General features: G+C 37.0%; 2 protein-coding genes across 7 annotated transcripts; one reads left to right on the top strand and one right to left on the bottom strand.

Moving 5' to 3' along the window:
- Positions 1-556: 556 nt before the first annotated feature.
- ankef1b (ankyrin repeat and EF-hand domain containing 1b) lies at positions 557-13,413 on the bottom strand. Of its 3 annotated transcripts, none has more exons than XM_073869209.1 (10): positions 13,270-13,413; positions 11,453-11,820; positions 8,178-8,377; positions 7,518-7,667; positions 7,087-7,210; positions 3,041-3,878; positions 1,257-1,483; positions 1,012-1,172; positions 812-949; positions 557-696 (listed from the first exon to the last, which is right to left on the bottom strand). In XM_073869209.1, exons 2-10 carry the CDS (start codon positions 11,799-11,801, stop codon positions 598-600), a joined length of 2,286 nt encoding a protein of 761 aa, XP_073725310.1. In that variant the 5' UTR covers positions 11,802-11,820; positions 13,270-13,413; the 3' UTR covers positions 557-597. The 3 variants fall into 3 exon arrangements, with proteins under 3 accessions (XP_073725310.1, XP_055027629.2, XP_055027631.2); XM_055171654.2 differs by lacking the exon at positions 13,270-13,413 and adding an exon at positions 12,189-12,273; XM_055171656.2 differs by lacking the exon at positions 13,270-13,413 and adding an exon at positions 12,189-12,273 and having other exon boundaries at positions 1,356-1,483.
- Positions 13,414-13,485: 72 nt separating this feature from the next.
- On the top strand, positions 13,486-20,759 carry khk (ketohexokinase). 4 transcript variants are annotated; one of them, XM_073869210.1, is made up of 10 exons: positions 13,486-13,541; positions 14,355-14,456; positions 14,599-14,712; positions 15,805-15,939; positions 16,182-16,316; positions 17,159-17,231; positions 17,354-17,500; positions 17,599-17,687; positions 19,273-19,430; positions 19,574-20,759. In XM_073869210.1, the coding sequence occupies exons 1-10, from the start codon at positions 13,534-13,536 to the stop codon at positions 19,660-19,662; spliced, it is 1,050 nt and encodes a 349-aa protein (XP_073725311.1). In that variant the 5' UTR covers positions 13,486-13,533; the 3' UTR covers positions 19,663-20,759. The 4 variants fall into 4 exon arrangements, with proteins under 4 accessions (XP_073725311.1, XP_073725312.1, XP_073725313.1 ...); XM_073869211.1 differs by lacking the exons at positions 13,486-13,541; positions 15,805-15,939; XM_073869212.1 differs by lacking the exons at positions 13,486-13,541; positions 16,182-16,316.
- The last annotated feature ends 856 nt before the right edge of the window (positions 20,760-21,615 follow it).

Raw genomic sequence — 21,615 nt, 5'->3', positions numbered from 1 at the left:
ATCTGTGTGTAATTTTTAAATACATAAGCAGACTTTTATTTTTCAATGTTTTTCATATATTTAAGTCTCAAGTGTAAAATGATAACTTGATAGTTTGATAAAGACTGACCCCTGCTGGTCAAACAAATAAAACATGCATGTGTATGCATGCACATTACATTTAAATCAAAATGACATGTTTATCTACATTACGCTTGATTAAAATCTTACTGTTTATCTGACACTGTTCGTCTCAATTTTCTGTGCTCAGTGGGGTTTGTAATTACAGCCAAATCTGTGAGAGGATCTGGAGACGCGTAAAGGTAAATGGCTTATAGAGCAGGTGGTGCACTCGGTACGGGGTGAGTATAGCTATACTCCATATGGCAACACACTAAAGTGACCGCTGTGCTTCTCAATAAAAGGTTATTTTTATCCAATGTCAGGAAAATGAATAGGTTTTGAAATTTCTTCTTCACTTACCTTTCGTTCCCGTTTCTGATTTATTCCCAGAATTCTAAAGGTTTGAATGGAAAGTAAGTAAATGCTATTGTGCTGGCAAATTAACTTTTATTCCCCTTCAGTCATCCGTGCCTTTTGGCTTTATAATGTTCTTGATTAAAGGGTATGAGGTTCTTGAGAGTCATCTTCTTGGAAAAGCGCTCCGTCTTTCTTCTCAATGTGCTTGGAATAATTGGTGAGACGTTTTCCCCACAACTACAACGCAGAGAAAAGAACCAATTTTTAAATTACACATCACATTAAAATTACAAAATGTATCCGTCTCTCTGTGTGTATGTCCATCTAAGTATAGAGAGTTTTGTTGTCTCACGTTTTTTGGGACAAAGCTTATGTCCAGTTTGTTGGTGGGACGTCTAAGAGTGAACTTTGGGTTCTTGATTACAATGTTCTCTTTCAAGTCCAGTTTCACTGCAGCCAAAACTGATGGTGATGGTACCTGGATATCAATCTGTAGAAAACAAAAATATTCATGAAACATACCCAAACATCGTAGCTTTTTTATTGCTTTACCTTCTCTTGCACAGCAGGCTTTGGTTTGGTAACTGGTTTTGGTTTTTGTTGTTTCGCTTTCTTATTTTCTTCGATTTTGTCAAGACTGCAATACTTGGCACTGACTAAGTCAATGATTGTATCACAACCATAATCTTTGGCAATGTCCAAACAATTTTGCTCTGTAACCACAGAAACAAAGGAATATTTTTTTGTATGTTTGATTTTTACACTTAACCTTTCAAAAAATGTCTATTTCTAAGTACCTTTCTTGTTTTTTGCCATGACATTGGATCCAGATTTGATGAGGTACTCCACACAGCTGAGTCTAGAGTTTTTAATAGCTCTCATGAGTGGAGTTTCACCGTTCATTGTTACCGCATCCACCGTCGCTCCAGATTCTACCAGCATACGGATCATGTCTACATTTCCTTGATGACAAGCGTGGTGGAGGGGCGTCTGGTGAAACTGGTCGACTGCATTGACATTGGCCCTGAAAAGTCACAGAAATAAAACAAATACAATTAATAAAAATAAATCTCGCTTGTCACGATTTGCTGCACACACAATGCAAAAAATGATTTTCAAGAAAAAAAATCTTTGTATTTTTGTATTTTTTTCAGTAAAAATATCTAAAAATTCTTAAATTAAGATGTTTTTTCTTGAAGAGCAAAACAAGTCTAGTTTTTAGACCAAAAATTCCAAATTTAAGTGATTTTAGTACCGAGCCCCTAAGGTGACATTGGAGTAAAAAAATCTAAAGTTTAGTTTCGTGTGCTCACGTGAAGCTTTCATGTGCTCACGCAAAACCTTCATGTGCAGATTTTTTTTTAGTTTAGTTTTGCGTGCTTACATGATACTATCGCGTGCTCACGTGAAACTATCGCGTGCGCACGGGAAAGCAAAAGTTTCGCGTGCGCACGGGAAAGCGAAAGTTTCGCGTGCGCACGTGAAAGTGAAAGTTTCGCGTGCGCACGTGAAAGTTTCGCGTGCGCACGTGAAAGTTTCGCGTGCGCACGTGAAAGCGAAAGTTTCGCTGGTCACCATTTGCTGCACACACACGACAAATAAAAGTATTTTCAAGAAAAAAAAATCTTTGTATTTTTGTCTTGTTTTCAGTAAAAATATCGAAAAATTCTTAAATTAAGATGCTTTTTCTTGAAGAGCAAAACAAGTCTAGTTTTTAGACCAAAAATGGCAAATTTAAGTGATTTTAGTACCGAGCCCCTAACGTGACATTGGAGTAAAAAAAATCTAAAGTTTAGTTTCATGTGCTCATGCGAAACTTTCATGTGCTCACGCAAAACCTTCATGTGCAGATTTTTTTTTAAGTTTAGTTTTGCGTGCTCACATGATACTACCGCGTGCTCACGTGAAACTATCGCGTGCGCACGTGAAAGCAAAAGTTTCGCGTGCGCACGTGAAGCGAAAGTTTCGCTGGTCACCATTTGCTGCACACACACTGCAAAAAAATTATTTTCAAGAAAAAAAATTATTTGTATTTTTGTCTTGTTTTCAGTAAAAATATCTAAAAATTCTTAAATTAAGATGCTTTTTCTTGAAGAGCAAAACAAGTCTAGTTTTTAGACCAAAAATGCCAAATTCAAGTGATTTTAGTACCGAGCCCCTAACGTGACATTGGAGTAAAAAAAATCTAAAGTTTAGTTTCATGTGCTCATGCGAAACTTTCATGTGCTCACGCAAAACCTTCATGTGCAGATTTTTTTTTAAAGTTTAGTTTTGCGTGCTCACATGATACTATGGCGTGCGCACGTGAAAGCGAAAGTTTCGTGTGCGCATGTATGCACAAAATCACTTAAATTTGATATTTTTGGTCTAAAAACTAGACTTATTTTCTTGGGTCGTTTTGCTCATCAAGAAAAAGCATCTTAATTGAAGAATTTTTAGATATTTTTTTACTGAAAACAAGACAAAAATACTAAGAATTTTTTTCTTGAAAATCATTTTTTGCAGTGCAACCACTACATTTACAAATATTCACCCAGATTAGGGACCAAAAAAGATGGTTCATTAGTTATAGTGACATTACCCCAGCGCTATGAGGAGTTTGGCTATTTGGTAGTTGCCACAGCTGCAGGCTGTGATGAGAGGGGTCTTTTGAAATTGGTCTGTGACATCAACAGGCAGATTTTGGATGAACGCCAGGCTAAGAGATTCTAGATCTCCACATCGTACACAGGAATGGATGTTGATATATTTCTTTTCAGGCTCATCGATATACCATGCAGAGTCATCCTCGATAGGGTGGACAGGTGGTCGGCCATGGCTGAAACGTCTGGTGTTTGTGAATGGCTGGTACTTCTCAATCATGCAGGCAGGACGTCTACTATCCATTTGTCTACAGATCGTCTCAGGTTGCATTGTGCATACGTGAAACTGCAAAGCACCCTTTTTCTTGATTTCCCCCTTTTCCTTCTTGCCTTGCTTTTGGCTCTGCTTCGGGGCGTAGGATGAGATGACAAAGGTCTTCTGGAGGTATTTGAGGCCTTTGAAAAACTCATTGACATTGATGATGCCCTCACGGTTTTCGTCATGCTCCGTGATGATCTTTTGCAGATTCTCGTTACTTACTGGAGCTTGATGGAAGTGAAGCAATGAAACAAACGTCTCCCGAGGAACATTTTTAAGGGGTTTATCGAGACCCTCTGTCATTTCCAAGGCTCTGCGCAAGGTTGCCTCATTCTCATAGGACCAATCGTGAAGGGTGACTGCCCATAGTTCATTTGGGTTTACAGCATCAGGCTCAGAGAGCTTTACATACATTTGCTCTGCGTTCTTAAGCTCCTTCAGAGCCGCCTTGTGACCACGGTTTTTGGCAATTTGGCTGGGAAGTTGTCCATCCAGATTTTTTTGTTTGGGGTCGCATCCTATCGAAGAAAAGAAAGAGTGGCGCTATAATGTATCAGGGTGATCGTTTTGAATAAATAAGCAGTGTTTAGATGCATGTTTATAGTAGTGGTCTTAAATGTTTACAGATCTTAGTAATTTAATTTAAGAAGAGACAGTAAAATATAAAACATATTATAGATTATGAAAGGTATAACCTCCTAAGACCCGCGCTTTGGTTTGTTTTTTTTAGATTTTTTGGTAACACTTTATTTTACGACCCGCAAAGTACAGCGTAATTAAACCGAATTTACAGCGTACCTATTTGTAACAACAGAGTACCTCTACAGTACGTACTTGTAGGTATAAGGGAATAATATTTTAAGTTTGGGGTAATAAGGGGTAAGAATATGAAGAATTATAAATTATTTATACTCTAAGTATTTTATAACTACAGGGTACCTATTGTAATATTACGGGGTATGTATGACTTAGTCAAGTCTATGAGGAAATTATGTTTTATTTTTTTATTTTATTTTATTGTGAATTTTCATATTGACTACTGAATGTTGTATACAGTCGATGCCTACTAGCCACATCGGCAAATAAATATAACAGCACATCACTTTTATTTTAGTAGCCTATATTACTTGCTTTTAATAACAAAAGTCCAGCTGATTTTGTGGTTATCTTTTTTTTTAAGGTAAGTACAATAAAAATAGCAACTTATTCCCTTTTTACCAGGAAACTCTCACATTTGCGGACATATTTGAAGTGGTGCTTTGCAATTTATTTACTTTTATTTCAAATGACACAATAATGACCACAAAGCAGCACGCTATTTGTTTATTTTTAATAGGTGTTATCATTGGTAAAATAAAATTTGCAACATGTGCAAACACAAGTATTTTAGCCAAATATAAATTATGCAATGGCAAACCAGAATGAAACAACAGCAGATATCAGCTCCTGCTAAAGCAAAAGACGACTACAGGCGTAGGCTACTGCGCAGGTGTAGAGCGTGCGGCCGTCTGCAGGAGGTTTGCTGGAACGCGATCCTGAGGTGAAATTTCTTTAAGAGGTTTTAAAAACTTTCTACACTGTGGAGTACGGCTGCGAGTGATGTCAGCAGGATCCGCATGCTGGATAAGGCGACTGGTTTTGTTAATACATGACCAAAGCATTTTAAACAATGTTTTTTCAAGAAAGTTGCCAGCTAACTGTAGCAGATTAGCTAGCACATACGTTAGCCTAAAGTTATTAACTGGCTCAAAAAACTCTGTTTCTGTCAAGGCACAGTGAAGAAATGTTTACTTAGGGCTTTCATTTATGTTTTTTATATGTAATGCAGAACAGCATTTGTGAGACGAAATCAACTCATCATCCGAGTGGACAAGAAAGACCAACAGAGGAAGCCAGCCGCAAAAACAACGAAAAATTGTCATGACTTTATTTGAAATAAAAGTTATGTGATAATAAACATTAAGTGTTGACTTAATTATAGTGTTTTAAAGATGTTTTGAAATAAGTTTTAAAATAAAAATAACAATATTCTGTATGTTTATGGTATTTACCCTATAACATTTATAACAAGAGGTGAACAAAGCACCACTTTAGTTTACAGCCCGCAAATATGAGAGTTACCTGGTACATACACAGTACAAGCGGGGAATAAGCACCACTTTAGTTTACAGCCCGCAAATATGAGAGTTACCCGGTACATACACAATACAAGCGGGGAATAAGCCCCACTTTAATTTACAGCCCGCAAATATATAGTTACCTAGTAACTCCTGTATACATATACAAATCAAAGAGGTACAAGTTGCTATTATTTTTATTGTGTGTTATATTTTATTTGCCGACGTGGCTTGTAGACATCAACTGTAGGGTATACAAAACACTTCATCAGGTAAGTAGCAAATATGAAAAAAAAAAAATATTAAACATAGATCATATTACCCATAGACATAAGTCATACATGCCACGTCGTGTCGCAGTTGGTACCCTGTAGGTATGAAATACTTAATAGAATAATTTTCCATATATTCTTACCCCCTTATTACCCCAAACTTAAAATATTATTCCCTTATACCTACAAGTACGTACTGTAGAGGTACTCTGTTGTTACAAATAGGTACGCTGTAAATTCGGTTTAATTACGCGGTACTTTGCGGGTCGTAAAATAAAGTGTTACCGATTTTTTCTATTTTGGGGTTAGGAAGAACCAATAAATATAATAACCAAATATTTTTCTTTCAACATGAAGCAGAGTTTTTTTGAGGAAAACATTGCGGGATTTTTCTCATTTTAATGGACTTTAATAGACACCAACAATTAACACTTAACTCGACACGTAACAGTTTTTTTTCAACGGAGTTTCAAAGGACTATAAACAATCCCAAACGAGGCATAAGGGTCTTATCTAGCAAAACGATTGTCATTTTTGACAAGAAAAATAACAAATATACACTTTTAAAGCACAACTTCTCGCCTAGATCCAGTCGTGATGCGCCAGCGTGACCCCACGCAATACGTCATGACGTCAAGAGGTCACAGAAGACGAACGCGAAACTCCGCCCCAGTGTTTACAAGTGGTTTAAAGAGGACCGTTCCTACGTTGTTGTATGTCAACTGATACTAATTAATGTCTTTGTGTCAGTTAATTGTTTACAATGGTCTGCAAATGTGCGTTTTATGTAACACGTGACCTCCCTACGTCACTACGCATTTACGTTAGGTCGCGCTGGACCGGATCTAGACGAGAAGTTGTGCTTTAAAAGTGTATATTTTTTATTTTTCTTGTCAAAAATGACAAACATTTCGCTAGATAAGACCCTTATGCCTCGTTTGGGATTGTTTATAGTCCTTTAAAACTCCGTTGAAAAAAACTGTTACGTGTTGAGTTAAGTGTTAATTGTTGGTGTCTATTAAAGTCCATTAAAATGAGAAAAAATCCTGCAATGTTTTCCTCAAAAAACACAATTTCTTCTCGACTGAACAAAGAAAGACATCAACATTTTGGATGACATGGTAGTGAGTAAATTATCTGGATTTTTCTTTTAAGAAAATGAAATATTCCTTTAAGTATTATAGTGCAAACACAAAAAAATGTGATGTCCATTGTCCACTTATGTGGACATCCAGATCTAGATAAGTTAGCTTATAACAATATGAGACAAATTTGTTAAATCCATCTGTATTATAATAGTGGGGATGTACTAAAGGTGATATGTTAAACCAGCCTACCTCTTTGAGCCAGAAACCTACAACACGCTTTGAAGCCACCACTAGCTGCAAAGTGCAAAGGTGTGTTACCACTGCTAGTGCTGACACCTAAATCAGCAGAGTATGCTGACAGCACCATTAAAACCTGTGCAAAACAGAGGCAGTGTCATCTTTTTATTAAGTTATACTTTCTCTAACATTTGTGCTTAAAATTATGATGAAAATAATTCAAATAACAATGTTGTTCACATTAATTAAATAATTAATGTCCAATTTTTGCAGTTTATAATCTGAAGGCTTTCAAAATTTGAAAGCTAAAGTGTGTCTCCCTAGATTAAAACCTGCTTGTTTAAAAAACCAAGGAAAGACACAAAGTAAAAAGATCTGAATCTCAACCTCGCACAAACAGTAAGTGTAATATAATGATGCTCTTCGCAATATAATAGCACTACCTCGAGGAAGCCGCCATCTGCTGCAAAATGGGCAGCACACAGTCCTTCTTTACTGCGATTATTAGGATTCCCTCCTCTCTGTAAAATGGCTCTTACAAGCTTCACAGCACCGGCCTTAGATGCCTCCATGAGTGCAGTGTGACCTGTGACCTTTGGAAAAAAAAGGATATGATAAATTATACTGTTTCAGCAAGATGTACATGTACACTGTCAGAAAAAAAACTGTACAAAATTGTACCTATACTTTGCTGGGGTGGTACCCTAAAGTTCAGTTTTGGTATACAAAACAACATAATACAATGTTGTACCTTACATAACTGTACCTTAAGGATCTGTTGTGTACATGTAAAGGTACAGTTAAATGTTTTGTACCACTAACATTAGTACAAAATTGCTCCTTATGTGTATAATTTTGTACACCAAAAGGTACAACATTTCAATGTGTTGTATACCCAAAAGGTACAAAAATGAATGTATGAGGGTACCACCCTGGTTCTGATTCAGCACTTGCACCTAATTATATTAAAAGTATTCTTATCAAACATTTTTTCTTAATCTTATTTTAATCTTTAATTTCTTAAATACAATTTTTCATACAATCGTGTTTTGAATCATCCGGTTATGGATTCGGGTTCTTCATGAAATCCATCAATAACAAACCTCATCTACAGCATTTAGATTAGCTCCTCCTTCCAAAATGCTTAAGCACAGATCTTCACACGTCTTTGCATTCTCACATGCGAAGACAAACACGGGCTCCCCTGCGTCTGAAACATCATTGACATCTGCTTTGAAGTTGAGCGCTATCTGCAGACAGCTAGCATGTTCTTCAGATGGGAAGATACAGTAGAACAGCACCCCTACAAATGAGACAAAAATTATGTCTAAAAACATAAAATATAACCCCCCGATTTCATTGACAAGGCTTAAGGCTAGTCCTAGAAAACACGTTTGAGTTGTCTCAAATAAAAATAACTTGTCCTGACCAATCTTAAAATATGCTAGTGTCATTGATTTGTCCCAAGATACACACATGTAACGTGTTTTTCTAAGGGATGTTTAAAAAAGATGTTTAATTTAACTAAGGCCTAGTTCTGGCTTTAGTTAAGCCTTGTCTGTGAAACCAGGTAAATGTCTTGATGGAAATTTCGGAGAGTTAATTCATTCATATATTTGGTGGAGCATTGCATTCAGTGGCGACCGGTGACTTCTTTTTTCGAGGGCGCTCGATGCGAAGTTCGTCACAACATGCATGTAGCCCGTCTTGTGTGGTTCGTACTTTCAAAATATGTTTTCTGCGCGTCGAGTGATGCTAATCACGTCTCTTGTCAAAATAAGTGCCTGCTGCAGACGCTTTTTATGATAAAAGAGACGCTAGCGTTTTCCAGATACTCACATAATCTCATGCGTAATCAGAGTTTACTGTTAAGGGAGTGTCTTGCATGTATTTTGTGAACGTGAGCGTCTCTTTTATCATAAACGGTATTGATGCATGCAGCACGCACTTATTTTGACAAAAAAACTGTGATGCACATGGTTCACATGACGAAACAAACACATATTTTGGAAACACAAGAAACACACATGACACTCCGAACACATATTTTGACTTTGCGCCCCTCGGATGAGCAGTCACGAGCCGTCACTGATTGCTTAAGCAACATAAAGGTCATGTGTTTAAACTCCAACAAACATAGAGATTAAAAATGTAGCTTTAAAGCAACACTATGTAGTTTCCATGTAACAATGACTTACAGCTCCCCCATGTGGTTGAAAAGCGCAACCGTGCCTGGTATCAGACACTCTTCTGCAGGCAGGGGGAGGGGCGGGGCTATGTGCTCGACCCTCCACCGCCACTTTCAGAGTGTGCTTGTAGCAGCTAGGAGGCTGCTCAGGTTGCAGCAACAGTACAATGGCCCTCATTTATCATTCTTGCGTAGAAACGGGCGTATATGTTGGCGTAAGATTATGCTTACACTCCTCTCACCGCCTGATTTATGAAACTGTGCGTACCGTTGATATTCAGGTGTACGCAATATCTGCCCTTCATAAATGCCGCGGCTGAAAACGATCGTCATTAGAATAACAAGCCCATATAAATTCAAGTCTCCGCCTCCCCCACGCCCTCATTTTACGCCATTGACACACGAAAGACGACAAAGAACAGAAACCGGGGAAGTGAAAAGAAACAAAATTGTTTTATTTGGGAGTTTAAAGAGTGGGATTAAAGACACATTAATAACTGGATGACATTTTGTAATATTCTTATTATTATTTTTATTATTAATATTGATATTTAGAAGAATAATGATTTATTATTATTATTATTTACTGTGCCTACATCTAAATTCTATGTCTGCTTAATGGTTCAGTTAATTTTTTTTAAAATAATATTTTAAAATTATGTAGTAACTTTTGTAGTGTGTTGTTCTGTATTTACATACAGTTGTTTGTTAGCTGTATCTTAGATCCAGTTTGATACGGAGCTCCGGATATAATTCAAATTAACAATTTGTTTCCACGACATCCACATGTTTTACTAGGCTAATTCATAATTTGAAGTAATAATAATTGTAATAGTAATTACGAAATATTATAATAATTAATTCCAAGGAACAAACTGTTGAATATTGGGAACAAATTCTAAATTTATGGCCATACTTTAGACTAAATAAGAAAAAGAAGTGTCCATAATGTAGCATAAAAGATAATTCGTGGCCATAATTTTGTCCGCATGTCATCATGATCGGATGTACGGCTCCATTCAACACAAGCATTTTACCTTACCTCATCTGTATTTATTTATCATCGAATGGTATGTAACTAGCTTACCTTTTATTGCATTACCATGTTTTCGTAGCACATCCTTGTGCTTTCTTGCAATGTGCCGCTTCAGATTCCAGGATGAATATTTGCTAACTCTTCAGTCTCTCCGCAGTCCCTTTCAATTTTTTCTTTGTGCTTAATCTTAACTTTGATTTTTACTTTACATTTATGTATAAGGCTTGAATTCCATAACGTATTGCTAGACGTTTTAACAGATTCTCGAACTAGCAAATTATCAAAGGGCGTTCTGGGTTCAACGAGCGGTGCTGAGGGAGCGGAATTTTCGGAAAGGCGCTTTGATGGTAATATTACCGCACAGCTCAACGCTCCGCTCCCACTAAGCTCCGTTCACATGCTCGCTCTGAAACATCAGGTAAAGCGCACAGGCTCTCAACTGAAGGAATACATATGCATACAAATCAAATGCTTTGGTAAAGTCTCACAAATTAAACATTGAACATTGTTGCATAAAAATAAATACTGAAGTTTATAATTACTACGTTTTTTTACAGTGGGTCATAATATATCATATATTTTAGCTTGTCAGTGGGTTTTGTGGTGTTAGGAAGTGTTTGCGCATTTCTGCACTAACTCAAAATGTGCGTACACCACCTCCTGAGCTGGCGTAGGATTTGAGCGTGCTGTACGCCAACGTCCATATTGATAAATCTCAAAGTCACCGTGGTTTTGGGTGTACGCAAGGTGTACGCTGGAAATTTGGTGTACGCACTTTTGATAAATGAGGGCCAATGTGTCCAGTTAAAAGTTGTTCTATCACTGGAATAATTTTAGAGACATTATTTAAAGGTAAAAAAAACTACACAGTGTTGCTTTAATGTGCTGTAAGTTGCTTTAGATAAAAGCATTTGCCAAATCCATGTAAATGATACCTGAAGATTTAAATAAAAACGGATTACTACAACAAAGCATCCATGTACTTATGTTGCTGTAGCTTGGTAGTGTTAGCAGCACTAAAGGTCACAGGTAAGATCACAAGGAAAAACACATACATGTGAACAGACGTATGCTTTGGTTAAATTGTCTTGTCAAAAGCATAAATGTAAATGTAATGAAATCATATGTAGAGTACATATGATACGGATACTCACCTTTTCCCTCCTCATCTTTCAGATTCATATTTGCATTATGTTCAGCCAAAAGTGCCACAATATTGTTGAAGCCCAGCTGTGCAGCCAGCATCACTGGGGTACAGCCCCTTATGTCTTGTATGTCAGGATGGGCTCCCAAAGACAGAAGGAACTGCACCATATCTCCATCATTGGCCACACAGGCCAAATTTAAAGCACTGTGTCCCTGTTCAGGTTCAGTGAGATTTATCAGGTTGTAAACTCCAATGCGGACCATCTTTTTGACCTTGGATTTGTTCTTTGCTCGTACATATTGCAGGAGCTTATAGATCTGCAAGACCTCCAGGTTACCTTCTGCCACCCTGCTCATCTTCTGCAAGAGGTCCTTTCTGATATAAACAAAAGTAATGTGCTTAGAATACTAACAGATCATTTGTTAGTGTACATTAAAATATTCAGAAACTAAATGCATTATGGCCTATATAGTATTTATTTACATTTGCATAATGAAATACATTATATCATATGTGCTTGGATGTAAAGTTATATAAAAGTTTGTATTAACGAACTAAGGTTTTGGCTTGTCTAGCTAAATAAAACTAAATATTTTTGGGACGGAATTGCTAAGCGAAATTTTATATTTCCAGAGGACATAGCCTAGGTCTACTAACGTAAATATGCAGGCTAAACTAAATTATTTTAAAATGCCCATTCATATCTCATAATCGTATGTATTTATGTAACAAAATATTCATACATTACACCATTCGCTGAAGAAAAATATAAGTTTGGAAAGAAGATATCAGATATTTGAAAACGGAACCGCATGGTCGCTTAGCAACGGCATTAGTGAGAATGCTGCTCATTAATTTTCTCAATAGATTGATTGAATAAAATTAATACTTTTAATCAAATTTATAGTCAAATAGTATATTTAATATAAAGGGAATTATTTGAAAAGTAACGAAATAAATATACATAAATATTGAAAACGTAACTTCATTTTAAATTACATTTTATGCTTACATTAGGTATGTTGCTAACTGACTTTTTAGTTCCGTTCAACGAAACTCAAGATTTCCTCAGGCGGCGCGCAGTGATGTGGAAAATAAAGGGTCTGTTGGTTTGTTGATGGCGAAATTTCTGAGTTTTTATTGTGAACATCACCGGAAGAAGCATAGGTACCTTTTCGTTTTCAGTCACCACCTTTCATGTTTAACTACTGGCCGTGCGAGCTCGCCAAAGTCTGTTGTTTGTAAATTCGTCGTTGTTTTGGCTGAAGTTGAGTAAAGACATTCTTGAAATTGTAAAGACATTTAGTTTAATTGCTAAACTACAAGTGAACGAAATTTTAATAAATTTGAACGACTAGACTACCACAGGTGGTTTTACCTCTACCAAAATCTGCTTGAATGGTGAAGAATGGGAAGCAGCCGTATAGGCATGTAGTAGATGTCTGTATATATAGACTGAATAAAGAGTGTTATTTGGTGTAATTAGTGGTTTGTTTTATTATATATCTGACTTTTCACAAGTAGAATATGTAGAGGATATATCAAACAGCGTATCCTGAAAGATTCAGGTCAATATCTTAAAAATTTAAAAAGTAATAGCAAAAAACTTCATATTTTCATGATTCGGTCACACATTTTCTTGAATTTTAATGGAAAACATGGGACAAAATAAAGTGTTGATTTTCGAGTTTCAAATGGCCAATACTCTTGAACCCATAAACATGATCTTGGTCTCATTTAAAAGCTTTTTTCAAGCTCTTTCTATCTGAACAACTGGTTTTAGCATTTATCCATTTTGAAAATTTTAGCAACATACCTACTTACATGTTACGTTTACATTATTCCGCTGTTTTACCATAAAACATATTTATTAAAAACAAATTTAACTAAAAGGGCTCGAGAACATCATCGGCTTTACTCGGTAAAAGTCGAGAATCGTCGTGTCGTTCGTTCAGTTCGTTCGGCTGCCATCGGGAAAACTCAAACTGCAGAAGCGCAGACCCATACGTCATGACAGTCTGAGACTGACAGTGCCAGCCTGACAGTCTGAGGCCGGAAGAGGGCCTTATAAGGCACTCCGCTACTTCTATGTCGTTGTAAGTAATACGGTAATATGATTATGCAGGCATGCGGGTTTTCTGTCTTTTATGCTCCGTACGGACGGAAAATCATACCCATTATATCAAAAGCATGGACTATGATCAAGACCCACGTCGATAAAAAAAAATGCAGGGCTTGCACAGAGCGATTCACTCGAAGTACCGTAGATCAGAGTGCGTGTTTTGCTTGTTTTAAGAAATGTATTAAAAAGATTTAATTTAAAAAGATATATTTACGATATTTGAGATGCAACTGTATATTATTTATAAATATATAGGGCGATTTCAGAGTGACTGAGACACTTTTTGCCTTATGAGATGAATTATAATTTATATATACACACACACACACGTATGTATGTAAGTTATGTCTGTTATTGTATTTGTGTAAAATAATGTAAAACGTAAGAATTGTTATTTGCTACAGACAATTGTTAATAGTTTTTTTTGTTGTTAAATGTATAGTTTATTATCCATTTTTATGTGTCATAAATGAATAAAATAAATGTAACTCAAATCTTAAAAAATAAAGCTTGAGCATTTGATTTGAATGAAAAAGCATTTTAAAAGATTTTAATGTTTAATAATTCTCCGTCCATCTCCGGTCTGAGGTTACAACTCCGCCACTTCCGGCCTCAGGCTGGCAGGGTTCTGCGCGTCTGCAGTTGGTCCTATCTTGAAAAACTCGGCAAACCTCGCGTGTTCATGTTTACGTTCTGTCATTCATTGCTTATCTGCCGCTACAATGCACAGGTTGTTGGTGCAATGACCTTTATTCCGTAGTACACAGTCCACATTTTCTCTCTGCAGCGAGAATATGGGAGACAAGAAAATACTTAGCATTGGTTTGGTGTGTTTGGATATCATTAATGTTGTGGATAAATACCCGGAAGAAGATAGCGATACCAGATGGGAGCTTAATATTCTGCACTGCACACTAAAACATAAGTGCAAAATGATTGTTGAAGTTTTTAACATGAGCATACAGCATAGGAACTCTTTTGCTTTGGCTTGAGATGTTTGAGATGAATGACGTGTCACTGGTTTGCAGATGTTTATCTCAGAGATGGCAGAGAGGAGGAAACGCATCAAACACGTGCACGGTTCTGTCTCTGCTCGGGGCTCCGTGCGCGTTTATGGGATCATTAGCGCCTGGACCAGTTGCTGAGTAAGTGTTTGTGAATTTACCAGTTCAAATAAAATTTAAACTTACCCGCTTGATCCTGTAGCTCAGTGTATAACGAGAAATGTGTATATTTACTATAAAATAACTAAACACTAATGACATGTCCTGGTTTAAATCAGTTTGATCTTATTTTAATGCTTTTAAAGGGGACATTTCACAAGGCTTTTTAAGATGTGAAATAAACATTTTTGTGTCCCCAGAGTATATGTGAAGTTCTAGCTTAAAATACCATATAGATCATTTATTATAGCGTCCTAAAATTGCCACTTTGTAGGTGTGAGCAAAAATGTGCCATTTTGGGTATGTCCTTTAAAATGCAAGTGAGCTGATCTCTGCACTAAATGTAACTGCTGTTGTTGGATAGTTCATATTAATGTGTGGTATTATCCCCTTATGACGTCACGGGGGGGGGGGGGGTCAATGACCCTATGAAGAACCATACAGGGGCCATATAGCTCCACATATGGTTCTACATAGCACAATATGGTTTTACACCGGTGCTATATGGCACCTAAAATGGTTCCTCTATGATTACGAGCCAAGAACCACTTTTAGTGCTATTTTAGCACCGTTTGTTTTTAGAGTGATAGGTTGATAGAAGCACTGGGGGGGACCCAATTATAGCACTTAAACATGGAAAAAGTCAGACTTTCATGATATGTCCCTTTTAAATAATCTTCAGGCCCCCTAGTGGACCCTCAATTGGTATAGCATTGTGTTAGCAGTGCCAGTGTTGTGGGTTCTATAATAACACATATAGTACTGATAAAAATTTAAAGTATACCTTGAATTCGTTAAAAGCAAATACTAATAAAAAAATTGTAATAACATTTGGCACTGTATTGACAAATTGACATAATAATATATCTGTCTTGTATGTATACATACATACATACATAATCAATTCATTCCCGAAAGTGTGATTATATCAATTTGTCATATTCATTTTATTCTAGCAATGATTTATGTTAAGAGAAATACACATTCTGCATATGACTTAACAATTTTTCATTACATTAGCTATGCAAATATTTTCTGTAGTATGTTCTTGTTCTTGCTAATTTGTTTCTCTAGTTTCATCTTGAATGACTTTCAAATGTACAAGATTGACATCTCTCTTCTTCTGGAGCATGCCGAATGCTCCTTTCCAGCCTCTTTAGTCATCAGCAATGTGACGACAGGGAGTCGTACTATTCTGCACATGAACAGGTTTGTGTGAATGAGTTTGTGTAATGTGAAGCTCTTTCCTTACAGAAACCAAAGCAAGGCTCTACCAGCTGGCACATGCTTGCAAATGGAAGTCTACTAACCTCCACTAAGTTTTTCATCTTTGAAGGGTGCTTTTGAAGTGCATGGTTCGCCGTGGCAGCCGTATGTTACGCACTTACGTGCCTAGTGATCAGTCAAAAGTGTAAACATATACAACTTTCTGTTTGCTGTACTACCTGTAGTTTCATCTTGGGGGATTTTGCACGCTGTGGGGTGGACGTTTCTGGTGTGGCTTGGCAGCAGAGGGGCGAGACCCCGTGTGCCTGTTGTGTGGTGTGTCCTACCACTGGCTCTCGCACTGTTGTGCTCTCCGACACGTAAGAGTAGCATGCAAGTGATCATGTGACCATCACACCTTAATATGGAAGGACTGGTCCACTGCAGGGGCTTGACCACTACTATTGGCAATGATCACAGATTGTACTTTACATTGGCATCTGATTCATGCAATATGCATTAAATCTATAAAAAAATAAAGTCTTTCTGCAGAGGAACGGCATTAATTATTAATTTAGTTTTAAAGGAGCTGCCATTCACAAATGACACTGCATGCAATAATTGAAGTGATGATTTTTTTTGAATTAATAATTTCCCAAAGTGTTCCCACGTTCGTGGAAAATATGGAAGTATGGTAGAATTTTACAAGTGTGATTTCCAAGCTATAACAAATTAATGAAATTTAATAACAGCCTTGGAACTTGCTTATTTATAATTCAGAAATATTGTACTATGTAAATAAATGCCAGAAAAGTCTATAAGGCATAAAAATGTATTGTTTAAAAAGTGTGGGAATGCTTTAGGCTGTTTTGTACAAGATTATTTTAACAACACACAACAGCTTATTTTCTGTGTTCGTAGAAAACTAATGCAGTACATAATAAGTAACATTTTCATGTTGGCATTAGTAATAACTAATCTAGTCACTAAAATCAACAGCTTGACTAAACCCTTTTCCCTCTTTGCTCTGGTCTGCTATCTAATAATCACAATCCAAAACTTACTGCATATTCTGGCTATAAACACTTTAATGGACATCAATGGATAATGCAAAATGCAATAATTAAATGTAGTATTATTTAGTGATTATATTTTCAACACTGATTGATGTGTTTTAAAAATACAGTGTTTCATTTAGCAGTTACTGTCTTTCTTTTATCAGGAATCTACCAGATGTCTCTATAGAAGACTTCTCAAAGGTGGATCTGAAGCAGTATAAGTGGATCCACTGGGAGGTAAGACTTGCTTCTCAGATCTTACTCTTAAATAATAATAAAAAAAAATGTAATACAATTTAATTCCTTCTAATCTGTTTGTTTTATATTTAGTTATTTTGATATTGTCATTGCATTGTTAGGGCCGTAATGCTGAAGAACAAGTGAAGATGATTGAGAGGGTGAGAGAGTATAACAGCAAACAGGAAGAGAAGAACAAAATCACCATCTCTGTGGAAATAGAGAAAACTAGGGAACCTCTATACCAGCTGTTTCCTCATGGCGATGTGGTATAATATCCCCAGTGTTTGACCAGTAATTAATTGCTTTGGTTAATGCAAACATCACTTGTTAAAACGGTACCCGTTTCTCATTTGCATTCAAACAGGTGTTTGTTAGCAAGGATGTGGCTCGGCACTTCGGGTTCGATTCAGCCTCCGCTGCATTGAAGGGCTTCAGCAATCGTCTAAGAAAGGGGTGAGTGAAATATAAGTAAGAGAAGGGACAGATGCACGATCGGTTACACTTTAAATTATATTCCTATAAAGTAACTTAAAGTGGACTTTTTTAAGATGTAAAATAAATCTTTGGGGTCCCCAGAGGACGTATGTAAATTTTTAGCTCAAAATACCCCAAAAAGAATTTATTATGACATGTTAAAATTGGCACTTTGTTGGTGTCGGCAAAAAAAGTGACATTTAAGGGTGTGTCCTTTAAAATGCAAATTAGCTGATAAAATGCAAACACTGATCGCCCTAGCGGTGGATGGCTAAAATTAAAACTCAAATGTGCTGTCAATTTTTTCTCTCTCTCTCTCACTGCACTAAATAGCAGTACCGTGGTTGGATAGTGCAGATTAAGGAGCGGTATTATTATAATAAGATCCCCTTCTGACATCACAAGGGGAGCCAAATTTCTATTTTTTTCCAATGCTTGCAGAGAATGGTTTACCAAAACTAAGTTACTGGGTTGGTCTTTATCACATTTTCTAGGTTGATACAAGCAATGGGGACCCAATTATAGCACTTAATCATGGAAAAAGGCAGATTTTATTATTTGTCCCCTTTAAAGGCGGGATCCATGATCTTTGAAAGTCAATGTTGACATTTGAAATCACCTAAACAAACACACCCCACACATACGCAACCCAGGCAACGATTTTGGTTAGTAGACACGCCCCTTACTGCTGATTGGCTACAAGTGTGTGGGTAGGATGGTGCAGGACTGCAGGTACTTTTAAAGTGCCCATATTATGAAAAACTCACTTTTTCTGGGTTTTGGGGTGTTATTTTGTGTCTCTGGTGCTTCCACACGCATACAAACTTGGAAAAAAATCCATCCATGCTGTTTTGAGTGAGATACAGGTTTCTGAATGTCCTCTGCCTTCAAAATCAGTTCCGTTGTGACGTAACTAGCCTTTTCGTCACATTCCGTTTGAATTTTCCCGCCCACCACCCCACTCGCAGGTCTCCACCCACCAGGTAGCTATGAGTGAGCGAGCTCCCTGTGGTAAGATGGCCGCCAAATGCGGACGTTCCACTTAATTGGCCAGCAGCGCGGGCGAGACATCTAACCTTTATACATATCTATGGTCGGCCCGACTCCCTTTTCCAAAGTGTTTTTCGAAAATCATGGACCCCGCCTTTAAAGGGATAGTTCACCCAAAAATGAAAATTCTGTCATCATTTACTCACACTCATGTTGTTACAGACCTGTAAAAATGTCTTTGCTCTGCTAAAAACAAAGAAAGATATTTGTAATAACGCAGAAAACAGAAGCACCATTGACTTCCACACTAGGAAAAACAAATAATATGGAAGTCAATGGTGCTTAGAAACATCTATCAAATATCTTTTTGTTTTTATATATTTTTTTATAATTTCTGGGTGAACTATCCCTTCAACTGCTATTCATGAGTACAGTTTTAAAATAGACCACCAGGTGTCACTAGTGTTCCAAGAATTGGTGTTCCACTAGTGTCCAAATCCAAACCAAAACTCTCCTGACTAACCATATGCATTCAATATCATGCTCAAGACTGACCTGTTATGTTTCTGTCCAGGGCGACCCTCATTTGTGCCTGGGCAGAAAAGGGTGCTGATGCCATGGGTCCTGACGGCACAGGATTCCATTCAGATGCATTCCCTCCAGAGAAGCTTGTGGACACACTAGGAGCTGGAGATACGTTTAATGCTGCTGTGATTTATACTCTTGCAAACGGTGAGGATCATTTCTTTATCGCTTAAGTCACGGATTCATATAATTTTTTCATAACATGACGGGTTATTGTGCGATGCAAAGTTGTATATGCGGCATGTTAAAGTGTTAAACTACAAGCGTGTTTCATTCTGTCTTTTCTGCAGGGGGTGGCCTGCAGCCTGCGCTCACATTTGGCTGCCAGATTGCAGGCAAAAAATGCGGTGTTCACGGATATGATGGAATCTTGCAGTGAATGTGGTGAAGTGCACAGCTGGAATGGGATACAGACATGATCTGTCTGCTATGATGAAACAAAGACTGTAAACTAATGATAGTTTTTTTTAATTATGCTTTTTTAATTATTTAAGTGCTTTTTATAATCTTTACGAATGTAAAATAACACAATGTCTAATTTTAACATCAATATTACATTTCAGAAACACTGGTATGAGAGCTAAAGGCCGTGATGCATTTGATTACTAGGGGTGAAACCGAAACCAGTCAAATACTTTAGATCAGTGGTTCTCAAACTTTTTCAGCGTGCGGCCCCCCTTTGTGACAAAAAACAGTTCTAAAACTTCACATTTTAATTAAACAAAACATTAAATTATACAAAGTAGTGCTGCCTGGTTTTGTTTTTTTATGTTAAATTTCACAGAATTCATGATAAATTAATGTATTTTATAAAATGTCATAAAACTGGGCCCCCGCTGGCCTCGGACCCCAGTTTGAGAACCACTGCTTTAGATCAAGTAAACAATTTGCAAAACCAATGTACAATAATTTTCAAAAAAAAAAAAAAAAAAAAGAAGTAAGAATGTTCAGTGTTAAGAGGTAACTAAGTCAGTATTAGGGTAGTTTTGACCACTTTTACAGGCATAAGTAGAATTATACTTTAATTCTTGTTTTGAATTGGGAAGAGAAGTTCAGGGATAATGTTCCTTGATTTTTACTGAAGAGTTGGCAGACATCTCAGCAGCAGTGGGGAGCACACATGTTTAAGAAAAGGAAAGGAAGAAGACTGACTAAAAGTGTATACGGGTGAAAGACAAACAGGATACGTGACATTTTCCCACCCAACATCATTTAGACACAGCTGGCCAGCAAAACACGGATTCCTCCACCACACCCAAAGCGTAATAATGACATGCTGTCTGTCTGTAACATGAATACTGGCAGTGGTGAGGTTATCTAAGGAAAGTCTAACTGTAATACTGGTGTTTATAACAAATCATGAAGTCATTCAATTCATTCTGATGTATTAGATTTGATACCTTTTATCAAAACGTAACATTGTGATCCCACTTATATGAGTTGCTTTAGGTTACCGTCTTCAAATAACCTGCAGAGCATTAAGAAAGTAATTGAATGCTGGACAATGATAGATTTAAAAAAGAAGCGTTACCTTAGGTCTTAAGGGTGAACTTGACCTTCAACCCTCAAATCCAGTTGAAATAAGTTAAAGAGCACCGTGGTCCGATTCACAATTTTATGTTTACTTTGGTGTGTAAGTGTGTATTAGTTCATGTTAACGATATGCAAAAGGTACAAACCCCAAAGTAAACGATGACGCGAGTTATCGTCTCCAACGTAAATCTCTTTTTTTGGACTACAACAAACACACAGATTGTAGGCAACAGTTTACTTCCTGGGATTGGTTATGTGGAAAAGACAGACATTATCATAATTCCTCCCGCTTTGAAATAAGCCATAAGTTCAATCCTGTTAGCATTGCATTGTCAGCAAATCTTTCAAATATGGTAAGAAGCGTCACGTTTCCAGCTGACGTCAGAGGTATTCAGACCAATCGCAAGGTACTGATTAGCTGGCCAATCAGGGACACAGAGCTTTTCAAATCCGTGCGTTTCAGGAAGAGAGTAAAATCTGGAGCTACAAAGATGTACGGTATGTGGAAAATAATGTGTTTTTAACCACAAACCACGTGAACACATTGTATTATACCAAATACACAAAATAACGTTGCTTTTTAGCAATGGAATAGGTGCCCTTTAAAATGGGCGCAGATGTAGCTTCGGGAATGTTAGCACAGTTTACACACTAACATTTAGGTTTTGCTTCTTTCTGAAATGAAACGCCCACTTTTAAGACCTTATTATTAACAGCTTAACCCCTTCAGACCCTGCGTCCACTGAATTAGACATCACATGTTTTGTGGTTCAAACCAATAAAAATGCTAATCAACCAA

The sequence above is a fragment of the Misgurnus anguillicaudatus genome, chromosome 7 (genome assembly GCF_027580225.2).
Source record: "Misgurnus anguillicaudatus chromosome 7, ASM2758022v2, whole genome shotgun sequence".
NCBI lineage: Eukaryota > Metazoa > Chordata > Actinopteri > Cypriniformes > Cobitidae > Misgurnus > Misgurnus anguillicaudatus.
The sequence above is the reverse complement of the archived record's forward strand: the minus strand, read 5'-3'. Positions and strand labels throughout refer to the sequence as shown.

Excerpts from the sequence above, each read along its gene's own strand:
- ankef1b (XM_055171654.2), bottom strand. The coding sequence starts at position 12,259 with ATGCGGTTCCGTTTTCAAATATCTGATATCTTCTTTCCAAACTTATAT. Across the intron at positions 1,484-3,040 it reads AAACTCCTCATAGCGCTGGG|GGCCAATGTCAATGCAGTCG; the intron begins GTAATGTCACTA and ends GTGACTTTTCAG. Across the intron at positions 697-811 it reads TAAGCTTTGTCCCAAAAAAC|TTGTGGGGAAAACGTCTCAC; the intron begins GTGAGACAACAA and ends TCTGCGTTGTAG.
- khk (XM_073869210.1), top strand. Across the intron at positions 17,688-19,272 it reads AGCAATCGTCTAAGAAAGGG|GGCGACCCTCATTTGTGCCT; the intron begins GTGAGTGAAATA and ends GTTTCTGTCCAG. Across the intron at positions 19,431-19,573 it reads GATTTATACTCTTGCAAACG|GGGGTGGCCTGCAGCCTGCG; the intron begins GTGAGGATCATT and ends TCTTTTCTGCAG.